Raw genomic sequence first — 20,987 nt, 5'->3', positions numbered from 1 at the left:
CTGAAAAATCTTGGACAGGGAAAGAGGGCAGAACGAAAACCCCACAGTTGCAAAAATCACAGCTGGAAAAAAGTAGTTGTTATGGAAAGTTTTCAGTTTGCCCCTGGACTGGTTGCGGACCACAGCAAGCTCTTTTAGACCAGGAGGGGAACTCTGCTGCGAGGACCTGTCTCTAAGGGGAGCGGCTGGGGACCACCCTGGCCACATCAGGGTCTGGCCACTCTGGGTTTTTCCTGGGGAAGAACTTCTTGGCCATTTAGGACTTTCAAATAATAATCTTGGAGAAATCGACAGAGAACAGAGGGAAAAAAGTGGCCCTTTGGTTCTTTAGCATGGTTGCCTCAAAACCAGGACTGGCTTTAGGGGTTAACTACAAGGCCAGTGTCTTGGGGTGGCTGCAAAGGGGAAAGGAGCTCCCACCAAGGCAGGTTAGAACTTGATGTGTGCTTAAGGCGATGCTGAGTCTTTAAAACATCCATAAAACTCGGGGGAGGGAGGAGAAGAGATTGCAGAGCTTCTCAGGCTGCTACCACCAGTGTTGGTTCATCTCCCACACTGCAGGGACTGTTGCATTCCCTCTCAAGTCTCCTACAGGCTCAAGGTTACCCCTACAGATAGAAGCCCAAGGCACCCACAGGGGTGAGAGACATTTTATTACCTGCTCATGGCCTCTGTGATGTTGAGTGAACTCCAAAATCCTTGGTGTGTTTCTAGTTTTTCATGCAACGCGTTTGCATTTTGCAGCTGGCTGGTTGGCCACGAGGAGAACAAGCAAAAGACAGATGTGCACTACAGGTCTATGGGAGGAGAGGGCAACTTCAACTGGAGATTCGTCTTCCCCTTTGACTATCTCCCTGCTGAGCAAATGTGTCACATCGCAAAAAAGGTGAGTGTCCCTGGACAGATGTTTCTACCTTCTCATAGTAACTCTGGGGTGAAATGCGCTGCATGATCTAAGACCTGCACAACTGCAGCACAAATGGAGCTATGCAAGGCTCAGCCTTGCCTTTGTGTTATTTGAAGCACAAAGTTGTGGACAGGTGGGGAAACTGGTTTTAAAAAATCCACATTTTGAATACAATGTTTGTGGAGTCAGAATTAGAGGTGGCTTTGTATAAAGAGTCTGGAGAGACTGACCCTCCAGGAAAGACTCCTCTGGACTGGAGGCAGCTGAATATTGGTGCACTGGTGTCAAACTCTCCAGGTTGCGTGGGACTTCCAAGATGCCTATTCAACAACAGGGTTACTCCAAAGATGGAGATGGCATTTCCACAGGGATGGTTAGGTATGCACCCCTGGTCTCCAGCATAGCGTAATGGGCATCGTGCTGTACAATAACTTCACAGAAGGGCTAAAGAGGGGTGAAAGTGAAGGAGCTGCCTCCAAGTGCCTGAAGGGGTAAGTAGGAAGGACATGTAGGGGAACATGGGTTGGGATGTACCATTGATGCAGAGATGGGAAGAAAAGCTTTGGTTTGGGATTCAGGGTGAAGATGTCTTTGGCCTAATAAGAGAGCTGTGTACTTCACTGGGGAGTTAAAAGTGGATGTGATTTTGTCCCCCTCATTCCTACGTCTGTAGCTGGCTATTGCTTTTGGTGTTCCTTAGAGAAGTTAGTGCAATGCGATGATCAGATGTGGACTTGGAGTTGCACAGAGGGAAGGAAATGGGGATGGAGCTGGGGTGCATACATGGAAAAATGCAGGTGAAAATGGGACTGGCTCTCAAGGAACGCTTTAGGGGGGGAGATCTGTTCACTTAAATTTCCTGCTCATCACCTGGAGATTAAGAGGAGTATTGTTGGGTCTGTGTGGACAACAGGCACAACCCCTGCTTTTGAGACTCGGTCCTGTTTTGTGACACCTCCCTGAAAGCTCAGACCCCTTCAGCCACCCAACCCTGAGTCTTCGTCCCTGCTCCCTGCCTTGCCGCTGTGAACTCAGCCTTGATGTTTGTTTGAATACAAAGACACCTCGTTGCAGAGGGACCCTCCGCATCCACAAAGCTCACCTGGCACCCCCATCCCAGCTTTTTTTGTGGGGCCAGCAAGGTCCCAGTACAGCCTGGGTTGGAACTGGTGCTTCGGCAGGGAAGATGCTGAGCGAATTCCGCATCCCTCGAGCCAGACGATCCCCGCGAGGAGGCCTAGCTTCGAAATGAATCGCTGGATAGTTAAACTGATTGACAGAATCATAGCTGTACCCATTTCACGCTTCATGTTAAACAAATCAAAAGTACAGTGTGTACTACATTCAATTATCCCCCTTTGAAAAAGCAAAGACCCCCTATAAACTGTTTAAGAAAATACATCCCACTGTGCTGATATTGATTCTCCTCCGACCACATGTCTGCCAACACTGTATCAGAAAATAAACAGCTTGTAAAACCTCTCTGTAAAGGAAAAAATAATGAATGAAAAGCCATGCTTTGTATTTGTGGGACACATTCCGCTCTGGCAATTTTTGATCTCACCATGTGCTGTTTGAACTCCAGGTTCATTACTGCTGCTGTAAAAGCCCATGCACCAAACTTTAAACGCAGGCGATGGAAAGTGGAATTTAAATCAAAACGGTCAGATGGCAAATTCTGAGCTGCTAAAAGCCACCTGCGCCCAGCCTTGCTGGTGTTGGCCCTCGGAGAGAGCGCTGCTGGGAGGAAAGCAGCTTTCAATTTGCTTTCCTTTGTTTGGTCCACTCACCTCCTCGCGGATTGCAGCCCCCTTTAGCCTTGCAGGATGGACTGCAGGAACGGGTCACCCCAACCCAGATTGTAAATATTCTCCCAAAAGAGCAAGGATGCCCCTGGGCGGCAGGGTCTCTGCGATGTTTAGTTCTGGTGTGCATGCCTGGGGGGAGCTGGGAGCCTGCAAACCTGGGGAAACCTCAGGTGCCCCGTGTTGGAACTGGACCCTGAAGCCTTGGGATGGCCAGCAGTAGCCAGGATTGTCTAATCCTTGCCACAGCACTGGAAGTTTTGGGAACTTTACCTCCAAAGCTTCAAAGCACTGGGATTGCTTGGGGTTTTGAGGCTTCAATCTTCCCACGGGGCACCTCAAGGGAAAGCAGGAGCCTGTAAATCCTGTGAGCATCAATTCAACTTACAGATTGGAAGTGTAGGCTCTTATTCCTGCTTTTCTAAACATTTTAACCGTTTCAGAATGTTTTTCCATCCATATCTTCTCCAGCTGCAGTAATGTTATAAAGATTTTGCTTCTCCTTCTGAGAAAGGAATTTACCCCATTCTGAATTTCAAAAAAATCCCCACGAAAGAGGTGGTCCACCTTGGGACAGCTCTTCTGAAAATATGTAAATGCATGTTTCTTTAACATCCTCTCTCAGCATTTATTCAGAATTTCCTTCTTCTGTTCTCGCTTCTTTTTGTGCCATCTTTTTCTAGCAGCCATGGACGAGTCCGGCCATGTCGTTTGCATGGCCACAGCACGCTTGCAGCTTGCCGAGTCCTGCAAGAAGACAGTTTCTTAGATTGCAAATCATGCAGTCGTTTTGGCGAAAGGGTCAGTGCACACTGCATGTTGGAGAGCTGTTATTTCACAGGGGGAGCTAGGGTGGAAAGGTAGATTCAGCGCCCCTGACATATTTGCATGAAATTGCATATTGACTTAAGTAGGGGAGGAACAGGCAAGTCCAGGTCCCAGATGAGTACAATGCTCTGCTGCCATCCAGCAGAGAGAAGAGCAGAAGTCGGCAGGGTTTAAACTTTAGATCCCCAGGTCGAAGCCTGGCAGGTCTTGACTCTTGCAGACAATGTTATCAGATGGTCATGGTACAACCAGAGTCTGTGGAGAGCAGTGCTGAGATAGGCTGGATGTGGATCACGTTTCACTGGGCACCCAGTCAGAGAGGCACTCAGCTCCCACGTCTCGCAGGCGCTGTGGAGGTGGAAAATGCATGAAATTGATTTTGAAATGTTCAGCTTCAAGTGCCAGTTACAGCAGTAGCTGAGTATAGCTGCCAAATCTGAATTCTAGATGTCCTCTAGGGCAGAAAAAGCTTGACACTGAATGTCTGAGCAAATGTCATCTGCATAAATGAACATTCAGGCTAGAATTTCAAGAGCATCTCAAAATACAAGTTAAAAACTATTGGTGCCTGAGTGGACCTGGAAATAAACCACTAGGCTGGAGCTTCCAAGACCTGGCTGGGTTGTTCATATACCATCTGAAAAGTGTTGCATAAAAGAAATTCCAGGCGATGAACATAATGAGTATGGGAGCATTGTTGGCAATTTCAAATCCATGTCATGCCATGTCATTGGCAGAAAACAGACCAAGCAACATAACTGTTGTCTTCATACTTGTTCTGCTACTAGACTTCGGTGTTAGATGTCAACAAGAAAATGAAGGACTGATGCCAGAACACAAAGTATTCTGTTTTGCAAAGAGAGCCATTGGAAGAGGACCCATCCCACTACTGTAGAAGAAACTGCAAGCCACTGTCTGGTTTATTCAGTGGGAAGGTTGGGGCAGTTGTGGTGAGGCTCTTTTTCAAGGAGCTCTTACATTAATTTCATTTCTTCCACTTTGTGCTCTCAGCTAAAGGGGCCCATCCAAGTTTTAAGCAGATTAATTGCAGCCTACCTGGGCACCAAAACACACTGACTTTGAGTTGGAGGTCTTTGGACATCTGGCAGTAGTGGGTGCATGCTGCTTGCATGGCTAGAAGTAGATGGTCCTGTAGGATAATCCCAGCAATAACCCTGTGGCTGTGAGATATCGGTGATACTTGCACATATCTCTTTGAATAATCGAGACCCTGTTGCTGCAAGGTGCAGCTAAAGTCTCCAAGTTTGCTGGCTCTGGCATTGAATATAACAATAAACCTGATATTTGGAAGGGTTTTTTCTATGACTGATCAGCTGGTGGCATCCCAGAAATCATGCTGGAGATAGCTCTTCAGGAGCAATATGAGAAAGAAGGAGGTTTGGGGTCTTAAACCCACCTAGAGAGAAAAGTGCAAAGGCATTTGAGGGAAAAGCAGGGAAGAAAGGGCTGTAATTCACAGCTTGTTTTGTTCTATTGCTGAGTGGAGCCGAGAATAAATTCCTCCTTCCCTGGTGTTGAGGCTTTCCCAGCTCCATCTGGTTTCGTCAGTTCTGGTTACTTTGTCTGCAAATTCATTGTAGTGTCCTGACATCTTCCTGGTACTGACAGCTCCAACCTGCAACAGGCCAGACCCTCACCTGGGGCAGATCAGCCGGTGCATTCCTCCGCGCCCAGCAGATTTCCACCAGCTGGGAAGGAAGAGCCAGTGCCAGCGGTGGGGTGTGCGGGGACGTCCCCATTGCAATTGATTTTGCATGGGGGAGGCTCACGCCGTGCAGCGATGGCTCGTAGCGCGATGCTCCAAATCAGCTGAGAGCTCGTGGGCAGCCTGGGCTTGGTGTATTTGTCAGACAGGGCAAGAGTTTGCCCTGGAGGTAAGTGTGTGGCCTCTCCGTTTAATTTTTATAAAAATAAATAGCCAGGCGTGTGCGGTTTCTGCAACTGGGTCCTTGTGTCATCCCCTTGTTCTGTTACGGTCGTCGCCTAATCTCCAGGGTGTATGAATAAATCTCTGTGGTCAGGTTGGTTTTAGTTTGAAATTTTGAGTATTAAGCACTGATTTCTATTAAAAACAGTTAACATTTTATTAGATTGAAATTTTCATTCCTCTTTGGTGTCGGAAAGCTAAAAAAAAAGGCTATTGCCTTTGAATTTTGGACTTTTCCCTCTCCTGTTCCCTGTCCTTTATTGTGTCCTTCCCTGTTTTTCTTGGTGACATCAGAAAGCAAAGCAAAACACAAAATGTTCCTTTTCCTTCCACATTTAGCCAAAATGCAACATTTTGAATGGGCTCCAAGTACATGTTTTTTTCGGAGGAAGGCAGCGTTAGACAAGGCAGTCATATATTATGTATTTTAATGGGACTGCAACAAGCAGATACAACGACAGAGCAGTCTTTTGTAATAAGGGCAGCAGTCATGACCTGGGCTACACCGGCAGCCTCTGTGACATTCAGGCAGGAATTACTGTTGTGAATTTTGCTTTCCAATGGATGTATGGAGAGGCATGAGCAAAGCGTGGCTGTGTCGAGAACTGGAGGTCCAAGAGTGCTGTTCACAAACTGGTCAGGACTGGGACCCCAAGGCTTGGAGCTCCCTAAAGGGCAGCGGGATGGCCGCATGTCCCTGGAAAAGCCTGATAAACTCTGCCAGAAGGAAAGCATGGGAGGCTGAGAAAACAACCTTGCAGCGAGCGATTCCAGGGACCGAAGTGAGAGTATGTGCCCCAAGGCAAATATTATGACTATTTCACATTTATGGTGTGGTGACGCCTGGAGTCTTCCTCCAGGTATTGGCAAGGCTGTGCCTGAATGTGCAGCAGATGCTGTGCACTTGGGATTTTGCTCAGCTGCCATCCTGATCAGGGTAGATGCAGAAAACCAAGTGCCATGAGACCTGCGGTGCAACTGGAGGAGTGGGCAACAGCAGGGCGATCAAAGAGGCGAGTTAGTCCAGTAAAAGTGCAATAATGAGCGCTCTTAGCTCCATGCTTATTACGAATAGATGAAATGTCCCAATGGGATGAGGTTCAGGGAAGCAGTTTCTCAACACCTTGAAGGACGGCCTGTCCTGGCTCCTGCAGGAGAAGAGGCTCGTCTTGGCTGACCTCCGAGGGGGTCTCTGGTGTGCCCAGGGCTCCCCGGTTGCTGCGGGATGAGGGACCTGATGCTGTCCCACACGCACATAACGGGACAGGCTTGCTTGGGTGTGAACGTGCTGGGGCCTCCCTGCCTCCCCAAAAAAGCAGGGCTGCGCCTTACTTTGTATTCCATAGCACATAAGCAACCCAGAAGAAATGCAGCCCTGTCAACACTTTCCTAGTGATATGAGCTTATTTTCTTTTCCTGCCTCCCCTGCTGCATTATTCACGACCGTAAAATATTCACCAGCCTCCCCTATCCCCCACCCACTGCAAGACAAACCCCCAAACAATAATTCAAGCCCCCTTCCTTCCCATGTCTTGCAAAAGGCTAGGAAATAAATTTCTTGCCTTGGGTTGTTTTTATAGTGAACTTTCGTAGCTAGATTTAATCATGGAGGCAAATTTCACACTGCCTTGAAATGGACCCATAAACTTAGCTCAGCATCAAATTCCTCCTTCCCCAGCCTGCCCTTACAGCTCTGCTCTGCCATGTCCCCAGCTTCACGGGGCTCCGAGGAGGAAAGCTTCGCCACCAGCCAAACCACATTTACAGTGTTTTTCCACAAGAAAGGCCAAAACTGTACAGATCGTGCTCGCGTTGTACGAGCTCCGCATTGCCACCCGGAAAGGGTCGAATCCTGCCTGAGTCATTCTTCATCAGGCAGGGAGTCCCCGGCAAGCCAGGGCGTTGCTCTCGGGGGTAGAAGTGGTGCTGGGGAGGCAGAGGGATGCAGCGAGCATCCACTTGGCCAGGGTATGGGTTTTGTTCGCTTTGAGCGTGGGCAAGTCCGAGGGCGTTGCAATGGGGAGGAGGGATGGTGGAAACCCAAAGTCCTGTACCTTTGCCAGCAAGTGCATGGTCAGTCCCGGGGGACACTTACCCAGTTGTGTTTTGTTGCGTGGGAGGTGACCATAAGGCTCTGCAGCACCCGCTGGCTCTGACCTGGGTTCGAGGTGCTCTCCTCCTGTCCCAGGAGAGCTCAGCCAGCAGCACAGGTGGGGAAGGAGCCCACCAAGAGGAGGGAGATTGCTGCAGCAGCTTAGAGACTGGGACAGTAATTTGGGTCTCATGACAACCTCTTCCTTGTCCTGGTTCCTGCTGGTTCCCCATCAGGGCACTCGTGGGATTGGGTCTTCCAGCAGGCAGTACCTTTGCCAGAGAGCAGAGCTGCCATCACCCCTCCTCCCTTTCAGAAGGGCTGCTCAAGTGTCAGCTTTTGCTCACGTTTGGCTCCAGATGGATGGGATGGTGCAAAGAGAAGGTCCAACATGTGCTTGGAGAGGTGCTTCAGCCCAGGCAGCAGCATAGCGATGCTCTTGGAGCGTGGACACTTCTGACAAATGCAGATGTGGTGAACTCAGCCTCTGAGCCAGGAACATCAGTTACCACTGGAGTGGAAGAGGCACCTGTAGGACGTTTCATGCTCCCCAAGATGAGCATAGGTGGGGGTGCCTGAATTGTCCCAGCAAGGGGCAATCAGAAGGAGCCCACGGTGTCTCGCTGTGGTGCACACCGTGGGAGATGGGTCTTCCTCCGTCTCGCAGACCCCAGATGAACCTTTCCAGCCCATGAGGTCATCTGGCTGCCGCCTTCTTTAGGCACGGGTACATGGTTCCTGGGGACTTTCTCCTCTGGATGACTAACAACCCTTCTGCAGCGCAGGACCAATATATGGGAAAGGGAAGAATCACCATAAGCTCTTTCCCTTTTTAGCAGTTTTAATTTAAAATGACTTATTAGCTGGGAAAACCTGTCCGTCCCCCCCTGCCCTTGGATAAACATACATTCTAATACATTGCAATGAGCAGAGGGGGAGAGATGGAAGTTTCCATTGACTTTATTTTATTTTTCTAGATTATAAAATATTTAAAATGCATAAATAAAATGCTCCATTGCAAAAATGCTGGCGTGTTTTTCCAAAGCAAGGCGGGGAATGGAGCTAAATTGAAATACAACCGTCCAGGGTGATCTCTTAAAGTGAAACCAGTTTCAGTGGGATTTAAGTGCCCACAGCCTCCCTGCTTGAATATTTATGTTCTTATGGAGTGTGACACATTCTTTTTTTCCCCCCTTTTTTTAATATTACACGATATAATGAATCAGAGTCTTGTAGCCACTGCAGTGAATTTATGGTGCTACGTATGTGTCGTGAATAATGCTGAAGTTTCCTGGTTTTAATTAAATCTGTTCCGTTTATGATACTGACATGTTGCAAGAGTGCGGCAGGAGGCATTGCCCACAGGACACACCTCTGAGCCTGTGCTGTCAGTAGACACCGGTCGTGACTCTGCCTCCTCTTTGCAAGCGTTGGCTGGAGCCAGAAATAACAAGACCTTGGCTTTTTGTGTGTCTCTGTCTCTCTCCTTCTGCCCTAACACTTCTTAATCCTAACTCTTGGGCATCTTGTGGCATCCCAAAAGTGGTATTCGATCCCTGTTGGGAAATATTACCGGTTGCGACCACATAAATAGCAAATTTTGTGGCATGGGCACATATCCACCATATATTATAATGATGTGGCTGCAAGCTCATTGTCACAGTAATGGGATTCTAACCCGCCTTGTTAGAGAAGTCTAATTTAAATGTTCCCCTCCCCTGGCTTTTCGGGGAGCGTTGGTCTGACTATCCAGAAGGCGGACCTTCTGCCTTGCTGTTGACCTATCCACTGTAGTAACTGGGTCACTGCAGTTGCAAACTTCTCATGAGTGAGTGTTTTGTAAATCATGTCCTCTCCAGAAAGCAGAAATCGCTGCCTCATCCTATTGCTGAACTCCCATACGGATGTTGTCGCCCAGGCAGCAGCTATTCCTTATTACTGTGGCCAGGTTGCAGAACTGATGGATGATAGCTCCTGCACTGCACAAGGGCTTGGTAAAAGACAATAATCACAGGGGATGCTCATGGTGTAATTTTCATTCTCGGTGCTTTGCAAATAGGGTTCTGGGACTGCTGCAAAACCTTTCCACAGGTTGTCACAGCAGCTCTAGTCGCAGGGAACAGACAAAATATTGCCCATCTAATAGAAATGAGAAGGGCATATAGAGAGTGACAGATCTTGCATTATAAGGACTGAAATCAAGTGCTACAGTGCCACTGCTCAGTTGGTTGTACAGGGAGCCAGGCTCTGGTCATCATGGCTTGCTGGTGTTCTGAATCTCTGCTTTCTTGAACTTGGATGTAGTAATCAATATGGCAAGCGCATTATGTAGCTTGGCAGCAGCCCAGTGTAATATTCTCAGCAGAGTTACTGGGATACCATGCCCAACTCTAGCATTCACCTCCCCCAAGAATGAAAACCTGGGAGATGTGCAGAAAAGATGAACAATGTCATTTGAGAACTGAGGAACCCACCACACAGTGAGCTGCTATGAAAACACCAGTCTCTTTCTTCACGTATTTGTGTTTAGTATGTAAACTTGGGAGCCACAGGCTACCTACAGGTGGTAGAGGTGTTTGCAGGTCTCAAGTTGGCCAACTGCAAACAAACTACTTACAACAGACTGGACAGCAGATCAGAGCAGTGGTGGATCCAGACTTGTGCAGGGCTCTGGCTGCTGGCAGAGCTGGAGTGAGAGATGGGCAGAAGGGGAGGGGATGTGTTTGAATTGTCTACCATAAGTGCTAATTTAAGTGTTATTCCTATATTTTTCCATTAATTAAGAGGAAGGTGAAGTTTGGCAGCACTGGCACTCAACACTCGTTGCCCTCTTCACCTTGGAGAGTCACCCTCGTCTAAATCATGTGAATATGATGCTGTCACTCCAAAAGATCCTATTTGCAAGTTCTTGGTGCCTGTTTGCTAAAATATTGTCACTAAATTAAGGCACAAATTGGTAACAACTCAACTGCCAGAAGCACCCTAGGTTTTCCACTGAGCATCCTTGTCCAAGGGCTGCTCAGAGCCAGCACTGTCCTCCTGTGGCTCTGGCCCCGCAGAACTGGAGGAGGACACGCCGAGGGCAGTTGCAGGATTTCTACTGCTGTGAGATGAGAGTAGCCAAGGCTCTGTCCACTTCTACTAATGAACATTTTATTTTTCCTTGGTTTCTTTTCCGGCGTGATTTTAGGAGCACTTCTGGAGCTTGGACAAGACAGAAAATAAGATTCCACCCCAGCTTATCTTCCAGATCTGGGACAACGACAAGTTCTCTTTTGATGACTATTTGGGTAAGTCAGGGGAGTTTTTTGGCTCCATTCCTGCTGATGCAGACAGAAAGGAAAAAAATTCTTGAATCCTTTCAGGATATGAAGAAAGTGTAAGAAGACCAGTTTAAGCCACTGAACAGGATTCAGTGTCAGCATAAGCTCAGGACTGATGATAAGTGGTTTGTATTAGGCAGATTTCCAGTCTCAGCTTGCAGCAGCCTGTTCCTGGGCTGACATAATGTTGAGAGCATCATCAAATCCAATGGAGCCACCAACTTCCAGGAAGGCCCCAATTCTCCGTGACTCAGCTGAGTCTGTGCTGAAATGTGCTCATCGGGGCTAACTGTGTGTTTGAGCTGAGACAGCCAGGCAGGATCACTGACCTGCCTTGCCTTACCTTACCTGGGATGTTTAGACATGAACACAGCTCGATCCGACACTTGCTTTTTTCAGTGCTAGCCTTGTTAATCATCCTCAGAAATCTAGGTTTAGGTCAAGAAAAAAAAAACAACCCAAAAACCTCTAATAGGGAAGATAACAGAGCCGTGCAACAGTATCTGTGCAGAAGTTGGAGGCTCCAGCATTACAGTTTTTTTGGTTGGATCTTGCTCTACCTTTCTTTTTGCCACTAAAAAAATTTCAAACATCAAAAGCTTCACTGAGGAAGTATGTGATCAGGATCCTTTTAAATCCTGTCTTTGATTAATTACATCGGCTGAGTGCCAAAATAACCTCTCCAAGGTGTGTTTTCCAGTTCTGGCTCTGCACATCATGAGCTTCTGACTGCCAACTTTTTTTTTTTTTTCAAATTCCAACAAATAAAATTGGTCTTTGGCTTTTGTAAAGCCAATGGACCTCAAAAGTGTTTCACAACAAACCTGATCTGTACTGTTGTTGTCAGTGGTTGCAAGAATCTGTGGCACAGAAAAGCTACAAGCACAAAACTAAATGTGAGTTGTCCACAGTAGTGTAAAAAGCTGCTGTCCCTCAGCTGAGCCACAGGACCAGCCCCTGTGTATGTTCTTGGCCGTTCCCAACCATAAGGTAAATTAGTGTAGCAATGTAAATTAAATACAGGCACTTTCAACTAATGCTTGGAGAACTGAGCTCAGATTTCCTAAAGGCTAGATAAATGCGCTAATTACTGGATCACTCTGTGAAGGAAGCTATCAGTTTTGTGGGATATCCTGCCTATTTAGTCTGCTGCAATTACTGACCTGGGTGGTGCAATAAAATAACCTATTTGGAGATCTGCAAGCTTCCTGCCCAGTGCTCTTGTATTGACTGGGCTGTGGGTGTGTACAATTTGAGTTTCACCTAAATCTCTTAGCCTTCAATAAAAATCTCAGCCTGCCTGGTTGACTTCAGTGCAAATCATCCAACGTTATAGCTGTGTAAGTCAGAGGATATTTTGCAGCCTATTCGAGAAGGACTTAATGGCTCCGGTCTTCCTAAGCACAATGATGATGCCAAGAGCTCAGTTATTAGGAAGAGCCACTGGCTAAAACTAGGGCTATGCTTGGAAACAGGCCTTCAGCCTGCTCTCTCCCTTGCTGTGCGGGTGTCTGCCCAAGCTCCCTGAGATCTGGAGCGTGCCACAGTGAATATTTCTTCAGTCCACGTTTTAAGGACCTGTTACACCGAGATGTCTTCCCGGTAACGTTCCTCCTTGCAGGCTCCATTCAGATGGATCTCAACAGGATGCCCAAGCCTGCCAAGACTGCTGAAAAGTGCTCCTTAGAGCTAGTAGATGAGAGCTTGTCTTCAAGTCGCTTTGTGTCACTCTTTGAGCAGAAAACTGTCAAGGGATGGTGGCCTTGTGTTGCTGAGCAGGATCAAAAGAAGATCCTGGCGGTAAGGTGGCCTCTTCACATGTTCTCTTGGGGGACTCACTCAAAGCATTGAGGAGGGACGTGGCTGGGCCAAGCACATGCAGGATGCCAAGGTCAGGGCATGAAATGTGCTCTTGGCCTGCAAATTTTGCAAACTGGACCAGCTTTTGTCAGCTGGATGTTTTCCAGGATTTGTCTAGCACCATGCAAATGCCTCAGAAGAAAGCATTTGTTCTGTGGGTTTTTTCATGCGGTTTTTGGAACATGCTGCCTAATTTGACTCTGGATCATATCTATTCTTAATGATAATATGTTGCGACAAGTACCAGGGAAACGTTTCAATTGTCAGACTGATGCATTTAAATGTAGGTGTCTGGGCTCCTGTTCAAGTCTTTGGTGACTCTTCAATACAGGTAAAGGAGTCCAGGCAGTGAATTAAGTCATTCAACAAAAGACCCCTGAGTCGGTTGCCTAAACTTGGGTGTCAGTGACATTTGAGATGTCCTGGAGTATCTGCTGGGAACATTGTAATGGGCAAGTGAGGGACCTGTATGAAATCCACTCTTACTGGGTTTCTCATGGTCCTTGTTGGTAGTGGTTGGGTTCCGCTCAAAGTAGTTTTTCTTTCCTCGGTCAGTATTTTGCATCATATGTTCATTTCTCACCTGTCCCTTTGTTTTGTTTTGTTTTGTTTTGTTTTGTTTATAAGTTTGCTTTTGTTTAACCCACACAGGGCAAATTGGAAATGACTTTGGAAATTGTGGCAGAACAAGAGCATGAAGAGCGGCCTGCTGGCATAGGTCGGGATGAGCCAAATATGAACCCCAAGCTGGAGGACCCCAAGTAAGAGCATCTTGAATGGAAAAGTAACCACTGGGGCATGGAGTTCTCAAGGAGCAAATTGAAAACCTCGGTTCCCAGTTTGAGGTCTACCATCTGCAATGGGCTTGCTCCTGTGTAGGCTCCGTTTTTGACCAGTTGAAGCTCAGACTGTATGAGCTGAGACTGTCCAGGGTGGGTGAGAGGCTGGTCTGGACCACCAAGGGAGGGCATTTGGCATGGTCCACCCAGAGGGATGTGGGTTTGCAGGGTGAGCAGCTAGCTTGTTACAGCAGGGCATGCTCATGGGGTTGGGGATCCAGGAGGGTGAAAATACTGTGAAACTCAGGAGTGACCTCAACTTTATTTGCATCCAGGCGCCCAGAGACCTCCTTCCTGTGGTTCACCTCCCCGTACAAGACCCTGAAGTACATCCTGTGGCGGCGGTACAAGTGGGTGGTTATCCTGGCCATCGTGCTCTTCGTTTTGCTGCTCTTCCTCGGGATCTTCATCTACGCCTTCCCGGTACGATGGGTGCAGGAGAGGGCAGGGGGGCTGACCAAGGTCCTAGGTGTTCCCCCAGGTCTCTGTGGCTGACCAGCCTCTGTGCTGACAGAGATGGTCCCAGTGCCCATGGCTGCAAAGTCCCATGCTGGTCCCTGAGGAACAACCTGGTGGGCCATGATGGGTCAAAAAGAGAGCGTCTGTGTTTCTGGTCTCTGCTGCAGACTCGCTGCAAGGTGCTTACCTCTTTGCGCCCGTGTTTCAATTCGCGTCTAACGATGCTGAGGTTAATTGATTGTGTTCAGGAAGCTTCGAGCAGCTGATGTCGGAGGTGTTGCAGGGCTGGTGGGAAAATCCCTGATGAACACGCAGCCTCGTTAGCAATGCGGCCATTTTACAGGGCTGAGCGGTGGCAAAAACCGCATCAGTCTGTAATCGTTTAAAGATGCAGGGGAGTTTATCGGCGTCTGGGCAGCCCCGTCTCTCGTTATCAAGGCTTGGAGCACTTTATACCAATGTAATGTCTGAAATGAAAGGGAGAGTTTTCACCTCATTAATCAAGAAAGTGGCTTTTTCTTGCCTTACTGTCAGTTCCACTGGCAAAACAAAATAAATAAATAATGGAGCCCTGGCCTTCCAGGTTGGCTTGGGATGGGTTTTTGTATCCTCCTCTGTTTCTACAGCACTGGAATAATTCATGCAGGCTCTTGGATGCCATTTCCCCTCCTCCCAGACTGATAAGAAAAATGACCCGCCTCTCTCTTTCCAGCACTTAACAAATTCTGCTTCTTGTATATGATTTTTTTTTTTTTTTAAGAAAAGAACTGATTGAAGTAATTTATAACTTCATGTGAGAGAATGTGGCTGCCTTTTGCAGATGGCTTTGTGTGCTTGCAATGTGCAACCGAAAAGCGAGGTGTGGAATTTCTCCTCGCCATCGTAATCACTTTCAGATGATTTGAAGTCGTGCATGCTGGGTTGTTCCCATCGAGAAAAAAGGGGATGGGATTAGATCACGGCTCTCCCCATCTCTCTATCCTCGTATCCATGGGAAGGGCTGGGATACTTCTCCGGCTGGAGAAACAATTCCAGAGGTGCTAAGTAGTATGAAGGAGGAAATAATTGTGCAAGTGCAGATTCGTGCTGCATTGCCTCCTCCCTGCCCTGTACTCGGAGCCATTCCTGGAGACTCCCCTTTATGCTGAGCAGCAGAAACCAAGCCCTTTCGACCAAGAAGAACTCAGTGTTTCCCTGAAGATGCAAGTGGCTTTGCGTTCGTTCCAGTGGTATCATACAAAAACAACGTTGAGAGGAGAAAAAATTCGCAAACTATAAATATTGATTTACACTCATTATTACTTGGGATTTTTCCCTGTTTCCTAGCTAAATGTTGTTGTATTTAATTTCATTTTGGTCGGGTCAATTTTTAGTCATATTTTGAAAAAGTAAGGCCATGTTTCACGGAATTTTTCTGTTTTTATGTACTTGGCCAGCTTCCCCTAGATTTTTGAGGTCACTGGTTCTATATCTACTTGGAGATTTAGTTCCTTTCCCGTTTCATCAGGCACTAAATTTGGCAATTGCGCTGGTGATGGTTTGCTATGAAGGATGCCCCTGGCATCCTGACCTTTGGCAGGGCTTACCATTACATCCCTGATTAAATGCATGGAAAAACAATCCCTCCTCACTTCTGTTCTGATTTGCATGCCAGGAGCACCATCAGGTCCCATTTAAAATAAGGACCTTGCTGCGTTTAGCACTGTATACATAATCTTGCCGCTACACGTGCAGTTTTGAGGTCCCATGCTGCAGGTAGAGGGTTTTGTGTGTGTCCTGCACTTCTCATCCTTGGGCAAAGGGGTGGACGATGGCAGGGCAACCTCAAGGGAATCCTGTTAGGGCATGAGGACCACAAGTCTGAGCAGGCAGAAGGTAAGGGACAGAGATACAGGGATGCTGAGAGATGCATACAGAGGTGAAGTTACTATTTTCCTACTTCTGTTGCCCTTTTGCTATGGCCTTATATGAAGAGCTCTTCCACAGCTTTCTGCTCATTGGGACCTCCAGGATCCTTCCAGTTGTTGTTTTTCAGCAGCTGGTCCTTGGCTCTACAGGAGCCTTGGGACCTGCCTGCAGCCTGAATGTCCCTGTGCCCTGCCTGCAGCCTGAATGCCCCTGCCTGCAGCCTGAATGTCCTGCCTGCAGTTTGAATGCCCTGCCTGCAGCTTGAATGCCCTCATGCCCCTTCCTGCAGCCTGAATGCCGTGCCCCTGCCTGCAGTCTGAATGTCCCCATGCCCCTGCCTGCAGCCTGAATGTCCCTGCCTGCAGCCTGAATGCCCTGCCTGCAGCTTGAATGCCCCTGCCTGCAGTCTGAATCCCTCTGCCTGCAGCTTGAATGCCCCCATGCCCCTGCCTGCAGCCTGAATGCCCCTGCCTGCAGCTTGAATGCCCCCATGCCCCTGCCTGCAGCCTGAATGTCCCTGCCTGCAGCCTGAATGCCCTGCCTGCAGCTTGAATGCCCCTGCCTGCAGCTTGCATGCCCTTATGCCCCTGCCTGCAGCCTGAATGCCCCTGCCTGTAGCCGAATGCCCCTGCCTGCAGATTGAATGCCCCTGCCTGCAGCTTGCATGCCCTCATGCCCCTGCCTGCAGCCTGAATGCCCCTGCCTGTAGCCGAATGCCCCTGCCTGCAGATTGAATGCCCCTGCCTGCAGCTTGCATGCCCTCATGCCCCTGCCTGCAGCCTGAATGCCCCTGCCTGTAGCCGAATGCCCCTGCCTGCAGATTGAATGCCCTGCCTGCATACAGCCTCTCCACCTGGGAGTGCTGTGTGCCATGCACCAGATGCTGCCAGAGAAATCTGAGCCCTGGCTCCAAATCTTGTCTTGTTTGGACTTTGCTTGAGACACCGAAGGAGGATGTCTTTCACCTGAGAAATATATATCCGTAATATGCCCTGGGAAACTAATGGTCCTGTGAGCTAAGCTAACCCTGCACACGTCACCCCCCATCCCAGACAGACAGGAATCTCACCTGCAAATGAACCCAGGGCATTTCCATTGGCTCTTGGTATAAAAATGGGATTTTTTTGATTTATTCCTATTGCCCATATAGTGCTGAAAGCTTCCAACCACAGTCCCAGCTTTGTGGTCAGAGTAGCTGGAGAGTAATAGCAAACGTCCCATTCGAAAGCCGTGTGCTTCCACCCGAAATGATGAAGGGCTGTCTGTGGTTCCCAACAGTAGTGCCCAAAAACCAGTGGTTCAGGCTCTTCAGTGAAAATGAAGAAGCTGATGTCTTGGTCTTGTTCAGAATACCCATCAAGAGATGCTTTACACCCCAGGGAAGTATATTCCCCATTGAGGTGAGAAACAAAATATTCTGCAAAATATTATATGCAAATATTCTGCAAAATATATATGCCCTTAGAGCTACTTCAGGGGATCAGAAACCTTCGAAGATGCGGTGCCTTTGTGCTTCCCCCATCCTCGGGACACGGAGTACGTGTGGTTGATCGATCGTGGGCTGGAATAAAGATCGTCCCATTCCTCCTCTCAGGCCCTCTGAACTCAAAGTCTCCTTCCCAGGAGAGCTTTGTGCAACCAGAAGTTGTTTGCCAGCCAGGGAACGTGCCGTGGCTGCCCCGGTGGGGCCTGGGGTCCCTGGAAGGAACAGAGGGAGACCCACAGAAATGGGGAAGGTTCTGGAAGTGCTTTGGGATGAGGAGGAGGCTCATCAGGACCCATGGGGAGCTGGGAGTACTGCAGTACGGGAAATTTAGGCACACGTCCATAAGAAATCAGTCGTCATTAGCGCAACTGTTCACAGAGCAACTCGTTTCAGTGGGTGAGAGGCCATTTCCAACTGAAAAGCCTTTTGGTTTTGGGTGGAAAACTGCATGGTATTGCAAATTTCCATAAAAAAAGTTGTCTAGTTTTACAAAAATGGGAAAAAATGTTGAAAATCTGATATTCTGAGGTTCTTAATTTTTTTTACTTGGGCTCTTCCACCCAGTCTTAGTGTCAGATTACTTGCTGGTTTGCCTTAGCTTTCTTTGCAGAGTGGTTGTCATTATAGTCGGTACAAGCTAGGACTCTGGGAACAGCATTCCCTGGATATTTCCTATATGATTTCCTCAGACGGTCCTTAGATTTAACTTGACACCAGAAGGCTCCTTAAACAGCAGATGAAAGTATAATGAGATCCAGTAGCTGGACGTTGCAGTTAGAGGAACTATTCCAGTGGAAATAGGATGCTAATTTTTGAGACGAAGGGTAATTAACCATCGGAACAGTTTGCCAAAGGTTGTGGTAAATTCGTCGTTGCTCGAGTCGTCCACATATCAAGATTAAATGTCTTTCTGCAAGATATGCTCTAGTTCCACCCCGTACTCCTGTCCAGCAGTGCTCATTTATGGCACGCTCTGGGGCTTTTTGGGAAGGTCCAGTGACTTTGATGGACTTTTCATCTGACGTTGCTGCAGCTGAGAAGAGCTCTGCCTTCTGCTATGGGAACGGTTGACTGAAAGTCTTGGGCTAGACACAAGGTCAGACGAAAAGGTTATGAAAGTCCAGTCTGGGCTTCTGCATTGTAATGTGTAGGGAATACTGCGGTGAAGTTATCTCCCCGAAGCAGTGATTATTGTAAAGATTTTAGTGGCTACCACCACAGAAAAATGTAACGCTACTTCCAGCTGGAGCCAGCTCAGCTTTGCAGCACCATGAAAATGTTTACTACCTTTTAAAGCTCTGTTTGTGTTCTGCAAGCCCAGCGTTGCTTCCATTGCCATTAATTCTAATTACAGCTCGCTTTCTGTGCTGATTGATAATCCTGCTTGGCTTTCAACACTTCGTTAATACAAATTCATAGCTGGACAGAAAACTTGCTACCCTCCAGAATGCAACCAGTCAAATCATAAAAAATAGGAGTATTTTGGAGGATAGACTCTGAAAGACAAATGGATGGATAATTAATTCGAAGGTTATATGTCACTGGAGGCTTTTCTAATGGCTTCTGGTAAACTGCCCTAACGTTGCTTGCTTGATTTATGGCATTATTAGAAATCCTCAGTTGGCAAACTGCCTTATAATTTGCTACACGTTGTAATTTATCAAGATGCCTTTGGTCAGGCTTTACTTCTGTTGTGTTTCATTTTTTTTTTTTTTCCCTTTTTTCCCCGTTCCTCCAAAGATCTTGCTGGTAACTAGCATTATGCTTTGTTTCCAAAGTTGTTTTTTTAAAGTGACAGCGTGATAGAACATCCTGTACCAATTAAATTCAATATGCTTGGGAGGGACTTCCAAACGGGCTAGTATGTGGTTGCGGGGGTTTGAATCAGAGCTACTTTAAATATAGCTCTTTCCAAACGACCTAAGCATGCATCTTCGTCTGTATTTTCATTGTGGTCTTGATAAGCAACGTTTACACGGCTTATTCTCTTTCACAGTGCTGTCATCTTCTTTCAAGGAAGGGATTGCACGTATAATAGGCTAAAATACTGTGACACCTCATTTTCTGTAGCAGCCCCATACTTCACTGTGCAATAACAGGGACAGTAGAGATCCCAGAAAACAGGCACAGGAAGGTCTTGCCTGGGGTGTCCGCTCTTAGGAGGAAAAACCACACCAAATGCTGATGCTGAAACAGATGGCTGAGGGGTTAAGGGATGCAGACAAGGCAGAGAAAGAAAAATCAGCAATAGCTTTGCCTTTCTTGATTGTCTTTGGCCGATTCCTTGGAGGTAGTCCATGGACCTGCAGGCTAGGTTTGTACTAAGAAATTAAATCAGGATAGGGCAGGGTTCGCGAGCCGTCCCCTTGCCGTTCGGACCGGCGGATTGCTGGCATGACCCTGGGTGCAGATTTTGGCCCGTGGAAAGCAGCGCTCTCCAGAAAACGACATGGCACAACTTGGCAGGTGCTTGGGGACCGGGACCAGGGCCTCTTTCCAAAGGGTCCAACTCAACAGGCAGAGCAGATGAGGTCCCCAGTTTTGGGGGGATTGTGGGGAGAAGGAGCCATAAGGATGCAAGGTGAGGGCTTGGGCGGTGCATGCAGCCTCAGGGTTTGCGGGGGAGCAGCACGAAGAGTGAGGGGAGGGGAGGGGGCACCGGGATGCAGAGGAGAGGGGGAGGCTGGGCAGCTCAGCAGAGCTGGACGTGTCGCCTCACCTGCAAGAAGTCGTGTGGGCACTGGGGTGGTGCTGGTGGGGAGGTGCCAAAATTCTTACAAGGGTATGAAGGGGGGGGAATTTATCTTAAAAACTGGTGGAAGGAGCAACCCAAGTCCAGGAGTGACTCCTGGTGCTTGCCGCTTGGTGCTTGTGACCAGTAGCCTCTCCTGGAAGAAGACAAGACCCATTTTCTTATGTCTCGGGCTTTCTACCATCCTCGCTAGCAGGGATGCAGTTTTTTTCTTCTCTCCGCAGGCTGGGGCTGGGAGCTTGGCCGTCGTGCCTGCCCTGAATGCAGTCCCGTCTGCAGTTCTGCGCCGTGCCCCAAAAATTGCTTTAACCTCCGCGTGCCGCCCTGCTGTACCTGCTTCAAACCAGCTTTTCTTTCCCTCATTTTCCCGTCCCTCTAGAACTACGCTGCTATGAAACTGGTGAAACCTTTCAACTGAAGCCGTGCTGGAAAACACCTGAAAGGTCCGGTGCTTGCCTGGGATTTTTGGAAAGGAGTTACGGCTCTGCACTGGATCACATCAGCAGATGAAGATGGAGAAGGAACAGCCTCTCTCTTTGGCTGCTGCCAAAACGAAGATACAACTTACCCTGATGCAGTATGCAGAATCCCACCTACAGCACTCGCCTTGGAAGTAGCATGTAAACAATACCTACACTGAAATATTTCTTACTTTACTTCCTTGTCTGTCTCCTTTTTTTTTTTTTGGTTTTGTTTTTTGTTAATCTGCTCTGATTTGTAAAGCTTGAATAGCAGTGCACAACTGAAGAGGATGGGCGAGGAAAGGACCTTTTCATAAAT

General features: G+C 48.0%; 1 protein-coding gene across 4 annotated transcripts in view; it reads left to right on the top strand.

Moving 5' to 3' along the window:
* The window catches only part of DYSF (dysferlin), a 106,342-nt gene extending 85,717 nt beyond the window's left edge, over positions 1-20,625 (top strand). For all 4 annotated transcript variants that reach the window (XM_075709263.1, XM_075709261.1, XM_075709262.1 and 1 more), the window contains 6 exons: positions 745-886; positions 10,771-10,870; positions 12,525-12,703; positions 13,415-13,524; positions 13,878-14,025; positions 20,587-20,625. In XM_075709263.1, the coding sequence (XP_075565378.1) occupies positions 745-886; positions 10,771-10,870; positions 12,525-12,703; positions 13,415-13,524; positions 13,878-14,025; positions 20,587-20,625 (718 nt within the window). The remainder of the gene's footprint in view (positions 1-744; positions 887-10,770; positions 10,871-12,524; positions 12,704-13,414; positions 13,525-13,877; positions 14,026-20,586) is intronic.
* The last annotated feature ends 362 nt before the right edge of the window (positions 20,626-20,987 follow it).

Source organism: Pelecanus crispus, chromosome 4, assembly GCF_030463565.1.
Source record: "Pelecanus crispus isolate bPelCri1 chromosome 4, bPelCri1.pri, whole genome shotgun sequence".
NCBI lineage: Eukaryota > Metazoa > Chordata > Aves > Pelecaniformes > Pelecanidae > Pelecanus > Pelecanus crispus.
The sequence above is the reverse complement of the archived record's forward strand: the minus strand, read 5'-3'. Positions and strand labels throughout refer to the sequence as shown.